General features: G+C 41.0%; 1 protein-coding gene across 1 annotated transcript in view; it reads right to left on the bottom strand.

Annotated features, from left to right (window-relative positions):
• Positions 1-12,201, bottom strand: part of Nox3 (NADPH oxidase 3) — a 61,208-nt gene that overhangs the window by 28,625 nt on the left and 20,382 nt on the right. Inside the window, exons 8-10 of the mRNA XM_021221497.1 lie at positions 10,498-10,590; positions 8,664-8,917; positions 3,475-3,637 (exon numbers count right to left, since the gene is read on the bottom strand). Coding sequence (XP_021077156.1) covers positions 3,475-3,637; positions 8,664-8,917; positions 10,498-10,590 — 510 coding nt within the window. The remainder of the gene's footprint in view (positions 1-3,474; positions 3,638-8,663; positions 8,918-10,497; positions 10,591-12,201) is intronic.

A 12,201-nucleotide genomic window follows, 5' to 3' on the forward strand; every position in this document is an offset into this window, starting at 1 on the left:
TCTTCTTCTTCTTCTTCTTCTTCTTCTTCTTCTTCTTCTTCTTCTTCTTCTTCTTCTTCTTCTTCTTCTATTAAAAAAAAAACACTCCATGTTTCATATGGATTCTTACTTCTTCATTGGATGGAATAGGAATCCCAATCTAAAGAGGTGAATGGAGGCACAGCAAGTTATGTTTTTTCAGTGATAGCTGTCAGGCAGAGCCTCTGGGAGAGCAGAATTCAGGTTCAGATCCTCTGATCAGTAACAGTGGAGCTGATGAGTTGGCTTGCTCAGTCAAGTGACTGCCTTGCAGGTATGAGGGTCTGAGGTCAGTTACCCAGAAAAAGCCAGTATGGCAGTGTGCACCTGTGATCCCTGTAAGATAGATGAATCCCTAGAAGCTTATAGGCCAGAGAGTCTGCTGAAGAGATCCTGTCTGAAACAAAAAGTAGAGATATCTGAGGGCTGGTATCTGGGTCTTTATTCTGGCTCTGATGTATGTGTTGGGAACATAGGCACCTGCACTTGAAACTTGAATCTACAGATGCACTTCCAGGAATGTGTGCATTCACATGTGTGCACAAATACACAGAAGAGGAAAACATGAGCAGGAGTGTGTGTATATGTGCATGTGTGTGTGTGTGTGTGTGTGTGTGTGTGAGAGAGAGAGAGAGAGAGAGAGAGAGAGAGAGAGAGAGAGAGAGAGAGGTGAATTGCAGGGCCATATGTTGCCATGTGTACAATGTGCTGATTCTATGACATATAAAGAACTAGTTAGACTTGGATCTGAATTCTGCCTTTGATTGTCTGAATATTTTTGGAAGTTCCCTCTACTCTTTCTAAACATCAAGTTCTGTATCCAAAAGAAAAAACTTTAATTCTTATACTGTGCTGTAGTCTGAGTGTAGAATGTTACTCACAGGCTCTTGTGTCCTGACACCTGGTCCCCAGCTGTGAAGGTCAGCTCCAAGACCAAAGGAAAAACAGATGTCCAGCATCTGTTACTTTGGACCTGAGGAAACAGTTAATTTTTCCCTTCTTTCTTAGTGGATAAGACACCAATTTTTGGGTCTTTGGTTTACATTTTTCTCAGTGCTTCACAGAACACAATTCCCTAGGATGTAGCCGATGAAGGACGGTTCAGTGGCTAAATGGGGTTGGAAAGAATGGGTGGATCAAGACTTCTTAAGATTCTTTTTCTATAGACACTGTCTGAAAGGGTTGCAGATAATTCTAGAATCTACTACAATTCTATGTTGAAGGAACAATTCTTAGATGTTAAAATTCTGTTTATCATATCACATCATACAACTAATGCCCCATAGAATGGGTACTGTGCAGCAGTGGGAATGTAAAATGCTTGCCACAGGCTCATGTGTTTTTATGCTTGGTCCTTAGCTGTTTTAAGAAGTTGTAGGATCTTTGGGAGGTTGGACCTTCCTAGAGGAGTTGTGTTGGGAGAGGAGCTTAAGGCTTATTGCTGGGTCCAGCTTCCTGTACAGCCTCTGCTTTCTGGCCTGGTAAGACATGAAAGAACAGCTCTGACATTCTTCCACTGCCACAGGGCCACTCACTGCCACATTTTCCTTACCATGATGGACTAAATCCTCAAATCGTGATCCAAAATAAGTCCCCCTTCTCTTGTTTTTTTTTTTGACAGTTATTTGATCAGAGCAATAAGAAAAAGTAATGAAACAGGCAGTGGTGGCGCATGCCTTTAATCCCAGCACTTGGGAGGCAGAGGCAGAGGCAGGTGGATTTCTGAGTTCAAGGCCAGGTTGGTCTACAGAGATAGTTCCAGGACAGCCAGGGCTATACAGAGAAACCCTGTCTCGAACCCCCCCCCCAAAAAAAAGAAAAAGAAAAAGTAATGACTATATACTGGGTCCACTTATTGACTTCAGCGTCTTCTTTAGGTCTAGTAGGAACCCATGACCAAGGGCCACACAGAGCAGTTACGGGCAGGCCAGGATTAGCTCTAAACTTGCCAAGTGCCCTGCTTCCTCATGTGTTTTCATACTTTGTGTTCACACGGTGTGCTGGCTAGCTATTTGTTTGTTTGTTTGTCTGTTCTTTTTCAACTTGATACAAGCTAGATTTAATTTGGCAGAGGAAATCTCAATTGAGAAAATGTTCCCACTGTCTTGGCCTGTGGGCAGATTTGTTGTGTATTTTATTAATTTGTGATTGATGTGGGAGGGCCCAATGTACTGTGTGTGGTGCTATCCCTGGGCAGGTAGTCCTGAGTGAGCAAGCCAGTAATTAGAGTTGCTTCTGCTTCAGGTCCTGACTCCAGGTTCCCCTGCCTTGACTTCCTTCTAAGGTGGATTATTACATGGAACTCTTAAGATGAAATAAATCTTTTCCTCTCAAGTTATTTTCAGTCATAGCAATAGAAACCCTAAGATACATATCCAACTTTCCTCTGCTCTTTTAGTACCCCATGCTGGTCCTAAGACGGTTTAGGTTCAGAGAATGAAAGTCCAGAGTGTGGCATATTAGCATGATGGGTACTCGGAGCTGAGGATAACCAATTCCTCCCGACCCTCATCACCTGCCTCATCCCTTTGCCACTACGGAGGGAGGGAAGGATCTTTTTGTGTAACTCTGCTGTTGACCTAGAAGGTGGATTTTCTAGAATACCAAGTCTCAGGGACAATAGGGAGTTGACACCATTGGCAGAACACGGGCAAGCTTTGTTCCAAGTATTTGTTCTTTAGGCTCATTCATCTCCCCTAAAAATCACTTACTATAAAATTGCCCAAAGGAGCCAAAGAAAAGGCTATTGAGACTTCAACCACCTGCCTTCTCTTTGAGTTTTGAACTTTGTATGGTTCCTATCAGCTAACACATCAATAAATTGGTGTATCTTTTCTTCTGTTAATTCCAGAGTATCTTACAGAGTTCAATTATCAAACTTTCAGGGGATGGAAAAGAAGGCTCATTTCACATTGGGAGAATGAAAGTATGAGATGGTTTCTCATACTGGATAGGACAAAGGAATGGAGAAGCCTAGTTCAAGAACATATGAGAAATCACAAAGAGGATTTGGTGCCATTTGGCAACACCATTGTGAGAAGAATAACAAAGTCTATTAGTAGAGGCCATGGAAAAAAGATGTGGACTTGAATACCATCAACCACTGAGTGGAGCTAAAGAGGTGAGGGGAAGCCCGCCTGTTAATATGACTAACTGCAGCCCAGTCACATAGCCATTTGCAGCCTGTCCACATTTTATCGAGATGAGCAATTACATGTCCTGTAATGGCAATGAAGCAATAAAATTTATGTCTTGTCATCTTTAACAAGATTAGACATAACCCTGCTCATAAATGTAACACTGAATGGAGATTTTTAAGAACATAAGTATAGTTAAGGATCCTTGAGTTTATCCCTCATAGTTAATTAAAATCCTCCCCAAGAATCGGCAGAGGAGAGATATGAGGGTGTTGAACCTTTCACTCGATGGAAGGGTGACCTAATGATTTTTCCATACCTTGCTCAGCTGAGGCAGGCTCTGTGATTCACAACATTTATACCACACAGACTTCAGAAGAGAGGCGAAGGGAGTGACTCCAATTCCCGTTGCAATGCACATGCTCACAGGGTAGTGAAATACATCTGCCAGAGAGCCTCCAAAGGGCCCATCCACTGCGAGCCTGGAATCATATAATGCAGTTTGGTTGACCTTCAGAATCTCTCCCTCTTAGACACAAAGACATCCCAAGCTAGTCGATTTCATAGTGTGGGTCAGCAAATGTGGGCTGAAGGTTGCTAGGGCATTTAAAAATTCCCTCTTTGGGGATGGGAAAAGGATAAATTGGTTAGTTGTGTGCATGAGGACCTCAGTTTATTTCCCAGGACCTGCATTAAAAAGCCAAGCATGGCAGCAAGCTTGTGATCCCAGGGTGGGGAAAGCAGAAACAGGCAGATCCTTCTAGCTCTCTGGCAAGCCAATCTCTCCTAATGGTAATTCTCAATGCAAATGAAAACCTGTCTCAAAAAATAGGGTAGAGAAATAATCAAGGAGGTAACCTGATAGTGACTTGCAGCCTTCCCATGAACATGTGTACTCATGTACACAGACTTATACATGAGTATACAGACACACACACACACACACACACACACACACACACACACACACAAGAATTTGCAGCCTCCCTCACTAGAAGAATGCTACCTGGCTAGGGGCCTTTCAGGGAGGGCAAAGCTTGTCATCTCCCGCTGTGACTCCTCATCAACATGGCTTGCTCCCTTTAGAGTTCTGGGAGCTCCTGTCAACTGTGAGCATTGGGCTGCCTGCATGAAGAGCCTCCATGACTGTCTTTCCCTCAGTTGCCAATGGAAGGCAAAGGAGACACTTCAAGGGGGCTTAGATTTGTCTTTTCATGGTGAACCTCCCCCCCTTTTCATTTGTTTGTTTGCATGTTTATATATTTATATCATTTTAGTCTAATGGAGGCAATTTGTTCAGATTAAACATAATTTTGAAATAATTTGTCAGTTAAGTACAACTTGCAAAACTCTATTTTCGATCATATTTGCTAAAAAAAAAAAATCCTTTATGCTCATCAGTCTAGGAGCAGTAAAATGTTTAGCCTTTCCTTACCAATTTTTCTTTATAATGATAAACGTGTTCTTTGAATAAATAAGATGTTCTTACACAGACTGGCCACTGGGTTCCTCTCAAACTTTTTCCTGGTTCTCCATGTTGGCTTTTCTTGTATTACCTAAATACTACACAGTACTGCCTTCTGACACACAGGATCTTTTCCCAGGGTATAGATGCAATCTCCCCTCTCTCTATTTGCTGACATGATACCTTTCCTCTAGGTCCCGTCTAATCTTTACTTCCCTGGGGAAGTCTGCCTGGACCCCTGTGACTTGGAGAAACTCCCTCATATACCTTTCCTTTCCTCAGCTGAATATTAGCATTTATGCTATGGGTGCTCATGATTTAGTCCTGTTTATTGTGAGCTCTAAGCTTCCAGGTCTTTGGATGTGGGAAACAGGTCCGATCTTGCTCATTTCTTATTTGGTGCCTTGCTTTTGATACAGTCTGGAGTTGTTCAACAGCAATTTGTTGAGTCAACTGTAAAGGGAATATTTAGAGCATTTCAGTAGGCCGAATGTATTAAATAACTCCTATTATTCCAAAAGTACACATTTACATATGAACAAAGATATGCTAATGAAAAGGTTTCTAAGTCATTCATAACCATTCCCTGAGGAATGCCTGTCACCTGCATGGAGGGGGTGGGGGTTAACCCATTTGGGCTTTAGTATGTGTTCATGAAAGTTCAAATGGATTAATTTAAAAATATTCCATATCCCAGACTTCCTAATAATTTAAATAAACTGTCCTTGAATTAATCTTAACTAATAAGGCTTAATTACATATTGATATATGGAAATAGAAGAATAAAATAAAAGGTCATTAACCAGAAAGTGCTAGTATCTTAGCCCACGTTGATTATTTTATAAATAATTAGATTTATAGATTTACAAATAGAAACTTTATCCATTGATTAAGGCATCTTATTGTTGGTTATTATTATAATTAATAATCAGTAACTTATTTGACACAAATTTAAAAAAGATATCAATTAAATTCAGAGGAGACCTATGTCTCAAAGCCTACAGAAATATATGTAACTTTATTTTTTTGCTCCATTATTTTTTCAATAATTTATTTTCTATTCACTTTACATCCCAATCACAGCCTCTGCCTCCTCTCCTCCCTGCCCTACCCTTCCAAATCCCTTCCAAAATTGTTTTTCTTCTTTTCTGAGGAGAAGGGGAGCCTCCCCTGCATACCACCCCACCCTGGGACATCTAGTCCCTGCAGAACTAGGCACATCCTTTCCCACTGAGGTCCAACCAGGCAGTCCAGGTAAGGGAAAGAGCATCCAATGCCAGAGGAAATAACAGAAAATGGAAAGATCTCCCATACTCATGGATTGGTAGGATTAATACATGGAAAACTGCCATCTTACCAGAAGCATACACACACAGAGACAGACAGGCACACACACAGACAGACACACACACACATATATCTGTCTAATTATTTAGAATTGAGAGCTTTTCCGTGCCCTTGTCTGAGGCCTGCTCATACTCTGATGTCAACCTGCAAGACCCTTTGTTATACCAGGGGCAGGGCTCAGTTTGGGACAATTCTTCTCAATGGCTTACTGCAATCTGTAAGGATCTTACCTTTCGCCTTCTTTAGAATAAATTTTATATATTTTTTTCCCTATGTATCAAGCTCTGAAACCTCATTATTTGATTGATTTTGGAGGGGTGGTCTGCATTTATCTCACCCTTACAATTGGAGTAGGTACTCTTTGGAAAACTTTTCTTTCATTTTATAGTCTGTATCTATGTGCATATATGTGGGTGTGTGTCTGCATATGTGTTGGTATGTGTGTGGGGATGCACACACGTGTGTTTGTGCATGCCTATAGAGGCTAGCAGTTGACGTCAGGTGGCATCCTTGGTCATTCTCCATCTTGTATATCCATGTCGAATTTTTAATTTGAACCAACAGCTCACAGATTTGGCTAATCTGGCTAGCTAGCTGGCTCCAGGATCTCCAATCATTTCTCTATGAGCACTAGGTCTACAAGTGGGCTGCCCTGCTAACCCAGTATTTACTTGGGTCCTGGGGATGTGAATGTGGGTCTGCACACTCACATGGCAAGCTCTTTACCTGCAGAACCATCTCCTGGGCCTGGGATAAGTTCTAACTGTCGAGTTTATTCATGTGTCATCCCTTTGATTTGGATGCCAGGTTTTTAATGTGAAGGAGGAGGTCACTGATCTTGCAGCAACTGATTCTTGCTTGATCCTTGGTGCCTCATACAATGAGCTCAGAGTCATTGCTAACTAACACTCCCATTGGTATCTTTGGGGCACTTTACCATTCTTACCTTGCAACCAACTGTGGTAATTCTTTCTGGGCATTTACATATTGTGTCAAGGACATTATGAAACATAATAGCTAACCTCATGTAGAATATTAACAGCTTCTGTGATCTCCCAACTAAGTATAATCTAAAAATGTTTTTCTCATAGAATTAAACAGTACAATCACGGTTATCTGGGGAGGGTTAGAATTGGATAGAGTGGAATTAGAGATGTCAATAAAGGAGACATAAGTACAGTCATATAGGACACTTTGAAGAGATCACATTGTATAACAAGGTGACACTGTGCTTTCTGTGGATTGAAAAGTAGTTGCTTATTCAAGGGAAGGGTGTTTGACAGGCTAAGTGACTGCATGCACACAGAGCAGAAGCAAGGATAAATAAGCTGAAGGTATGAAACTTAACAACAGCAGGGGACATGCAGGGAAGAGGGAAACAAGCAGACACTGTAATTGTGTTGTCATGTGCGTGTGCATGTGTGTGTGTGTGTGTGTGTGTGTAGGGGGAGTCACCTCCTTCTCCATTTGTCCCTGATTTTTTACATTTTTAACCTTGGAACTCAGTGCCAAAGCTTATCCTTCATTGCTTGTTTTCAACAAGAAGGCATCATTTAGTCCACCCATAGACAAAGCCAGTGGGACATGCTTGCAGTTCTGCTTTCCCTGGGGTTGGGGAAAGAGGGGCAATACACTCATTTCATCTCATGCGTATCCTTGCAATGGTGCTCACGTTGTCATCTGAAAAGATTTGTCAAGTTCAATGAGCTAAAGAATACATATTGGGTGAACATGTTAACTTTTTTCTGTTATGTTAGCCTTATGTGTCTGGCATCTGTGTAGATACAGAAGGAAGATAGTCATCTACATGAACTTCCATGTATGTATGTACCGCTGTGTTTTTACTAAATAAACACATGGTGGCCAATGTCCCCCAAGAATGGTACAAATAGGCATTATTTTTCTCATGCTTCATTGAAATAGTTTGTTTTTAATTTATTTTTCGTATATTTTTTTATGTCTTCTTGTTTTTCTGGGGTCCTATCTGTGGACTTTGTCTACTATTTAATGGTCCTATAGGATTGGGAATTAACCTGCTTGTTCACTTAAATGAGGCAAGACATGATCATTCTCACAGTAACTTGGGTCAAAGGTGTGGTCTTTTCTGAATAGGGTAGTGGTATGGCCAGAATCATGCCTCTGATGAATATAAAGAAGCCCTAACTCCAGGAACTTATACTGTGTATCTGGAAAGAGGGCTGCAGAAATGAGGAGTCTTTATATAAGCTTCCTATATGTTACTATGAAGTCATACAGGAATGGTATGGGTTAAGTCCAGCATGAGCAGAATAAACTATCCTTCTTCCAGAGACCAACCTTTGCAAACATAGCCTGAAAACTCAGTCTGTGCTGGGAGAGAGCTTGCAGAGGGAGTTGTCTGACTCATGGCAGGCTGCACATAATTAGACTAGAGCTGCTTTTGGACCTGGAAAGGAAACTTTTTTGTCTCCCTGGATCATCACCTACTTTTGTTGAACATTTATTTATTTTTACAGAAATGTACTTGCTTCTCCTAAATTATACATTTGATGAAGACTCTCAATTATATTCTTTTGAACGAACTCAAGCTTGCAGCTTAATATAAAGCTATTGCCAAACTGGATAGTTTATTCATGCATTTAGATATTTTCCCCGTTTGAAGTAGCACAGCTTGTATATAACAGTGACCTTGGGGGTGGGCGGGGGACAGGTCTCACCTCGGCATGCTACAGAGCTCACTGGGAGCCTGTCCCTCTGCCCCAAAGGCCTTCAATAATGCCTCTGTCCAGTCTCCCGAGGCTCGGATGTGTACACTGAAGAAGTCCTCCTGGGGAGCAGAGGTAAGAGTGAAAGGGTGCCACTCCAGGGCGGAGACAGATGGGCACTGGATGAAGATGTACTGTCCGGGCACCATCTTGAAGTCTCGCTTCTTCATGTGAATTTCCAGGACTGCAGATGGGTGACTCACCACCTACAACAGAGCAAGATAGCCAAGGGGATTCTCACTTAGGTAAAATGACGAGAGCACATTCTTCTGTCTACACAAAATCTTTAATTGGCTTTTTTTTTTTTTTTGATGTATAATTTGTCAGCACTTTCATGCCTAGACTTGCAATTTGAGTGATAACAGAGTTCATCGCACAGGGTGCTGCACTTGACTTTTAATAACTGTGTGGGGAAGCAGTGTGGCAGGCATGTGACTCCATGCCCCACATGTCCAAGCATCCCTGAGCCCAGCTAACCATTCCCAATTGAATATAAGCTTTCATGGATGGAGATATCATAATTTTACTTGCGTTTATTAAAATAGTTACCACATCATCTTTCTGTAAAAAATGTAGTAATAATTTGAGATTTTCTTCATGCTGAGGGGAAAAATATTGATCTTTTATTTCTCCCCCAAATATTTTACTTGTTCAGTTTGACTAAATATTGTCTTGGTGCTGAGTTTTTGGTATAGGAAAGCCCCCTGAAGCTTCTCCAGGAACTTTACACTAACGATAATCTGAGGGAAGGAACATTTGCCCTTCATATATATCCATTGCCTTATGAAAAATATCTGCACACCTTCATGTCTTTTGTAGTAAACGCATATGAGAACATGATTCAGTACGTGGATACTGGTATGACACTTTTTTCTTCATGAAGAGTCCTTCACAGCATTTTAATCTTTAGCTCCAGATTTCTGCTTGCCCTCCCGACTCTGCCTCTAAAAGAACTACTAAGTGTTTTCCTGCTAACAGATCTAGGCTTCCACACTTGTTCCAGGCTTGATTGACCTTCTATGGTTCTAAGCTTAAACTCGGAAACACAGAAACATGTAAAAGCAGAAATAGGAATGCCTGTCCATCTTCTTTCAATGTGACAGTGAATAGTGTATAGTATTCTGTTAAAATTGCACTAGCTAACCCTCAGGAGTGGATAGCATATTTTGTGCTTTTGTTAACCTGTGGGATATGCTTTTCCTGTCTATCTGTTCCTATCTTCCTCCAGCATGAAATACAGCAAGGCAGAGAAGTCCCTCCAAAGCCCACACCACTAAACAGGGTAGAGCAGCATGCCATTCCATCATTGTCATCTTGAACCTTAGCATCCCTCCATGCTCTGAACCTGCGGCTGCATTCCAAGCCCATGCTCAGTACCCAGGTTAAGAATGCATATGCTTGAAGCTGTGTGGATGACGCTGGCATGTTTGCGAAATCCCACCTCTATGGGCTATTTAAAGTTGCTACAATAATTGTAAAGCATTCTTAGTAGTTTCCTGTCTTTTCCTCACTAGAGAGAAACCATAATAAGAGAAATATGGCTAACTCTGATTCCACGCTGTAAGCCTTTATCAGAATTCCGAGTATCAGCATGGAGCCTTGATCCCTGTCTCCAGTAAAATTGGTCACACTGAAAGATACTCCCGATACAAGCAATTATTAGACCAGAAGATGAGCCTCTAAATTATAGGCAGTTCTGCAATAAAAATGGCAAATTAAAAACTTGGGCTAATAAAAAATTTTCATCTACACTCAGGCTTATTCAGACATAAAGCTACACACATACCTTGGTAATGACAACTTCTTGGTGAGATCTCCAGAACCTAATTATTCTTTCACACGCATACAAGACCACAGGGCCCAAACCCCATTTCCAGGCCTGCAGAGAGAGTGGGGGGGTGGGGGTGGGAGATGGAGAGAAAAAGGGGGAGGGAGAGAGAGACAGAGAGAGACAGAAACAGAGAGAGGGAGGGAGGAAGAGAGTGGGAGAAGAAATGGAGAGAGGGAGGGAAAGAGAAGAAATCAGAGTAATAAAGGGAGGGAGGGAGGTGGGAGAGACACACAGACAGACAGAAAATAAGAGACATCGAGAGACACAGAGAGATAAGTTAAAATAGAATCCAAAATTTATAATTTAAACCATATCAATATATAGCATGATGGGACTAAAATATTTCCCTTAACATTGGCCCAGCTATCAACAGCAAAGATGTCTCCATGTACTAAATACAATAACATTTAATTATTCCTTAAAGTCTACAAGCTTATTTAAGAGATTAAATTCTCCTCTATTGGTTTTTATGCTTCCTTGATCAATGATGCCTTTATGTAATTAGAAATAATTGAATTTGTAAAGAAATAAGAAAGCAGATTGATGTTTATGTTCTGTATGGTAGGGTTGTAAATGCTCCCAAGCAGCTGAAGTCAAAGGCTTGTAGAAAAAGCATCCTTTCAGCTGATATAAGGAGTTTCAAATAGTAATTTTGGGGGTCAATCATGCCTCCCAAATAGGGAATCTGTCTGAATACAGATACTCACACTGCCACGCCCCCCGTGTATATCTCTACCTTCTATAATGTTATGTGGAATGAAAAAGATCAAGCTAGATTTTTTTTTTTAACTCCCTAACTCTCAGAGGATCCGAACAAAGACATCAACAATTGTTTGGAGAGATATGATTAGGAACATTTTCACGCTTAAAAAATGTTACTACTTTTATTTTTTGAGTTCTGTATTATGGATGGCCATATTTTAAAGCCTACTCTTGCCTCAGGTGTTGCTTATAACATGAGCGGTCTTTCTCCAGTAGACAGGAAGGGTGGGAACGTATGATTTTTGTCGTTCAATGTCAAACAATCTTGCAAGGTATATGATAGCCTCTTTATTTCATAGAGAAAGCCACTGAGGCTCAGTCTGATCAAATGACCCCACGGACATAAGAAAGTATCCAGAGAAGATGTGGGCTTGGGCAGACCTGGTACACAACCTGTTCTCACAGGGTCCCTGCTGCCTCGCATGAGTACTTGCCATACGGCAGAAATGGAGTCCCACTGTGTACTATCCACTATCTAACACCAACGTGTGTCCAGAGACTTGCTTTGTAAAACATCAGCCTCCTTTTCTGTTGTTGTTGTTTTTTGTTTTTAATCTTGCTTTAATCTTATAGAATAACAAAAAACAAAAACAAAAAAACAAAAAACAAAAAACTCTGGTTCTCTGGGAATCAATTTGAGTTATCTTGGGAGGCTGCGCTGGATCTCAGTTCCTTATTGGATCTCAAGGCTTGGGAGAGGTTCTTAAATTACCCCTTTGCCATTCCAAATCTACCACGACCTTAGTTCTTCCATAGGATCATGGCAACAGGGAGGGCACCTCCTTTTTTTTTTTTTTTTTTTTTTTTTTGAAATTTTTTTTTTTTGTGTTTTTTCATTTCTAGTCATTCATTCTTTTGTTACGGGCCTTGGCTCTGTCTCCAAGTTCACAAGCTCTT

The sequence above is a fragment of the Mus pahari genome, chromosome 21, assembly GCF_900095145.1.
Source record: "Mus pahari chromosome 21, PAHARI_EIJ_v1.1, whole genome shotgun sequence".
Lineage (NCBI taxonomy): Eukaryota > Metazoa > Chordata > Mammalia > Rodentia > Muridae > Mus > Mus pahari.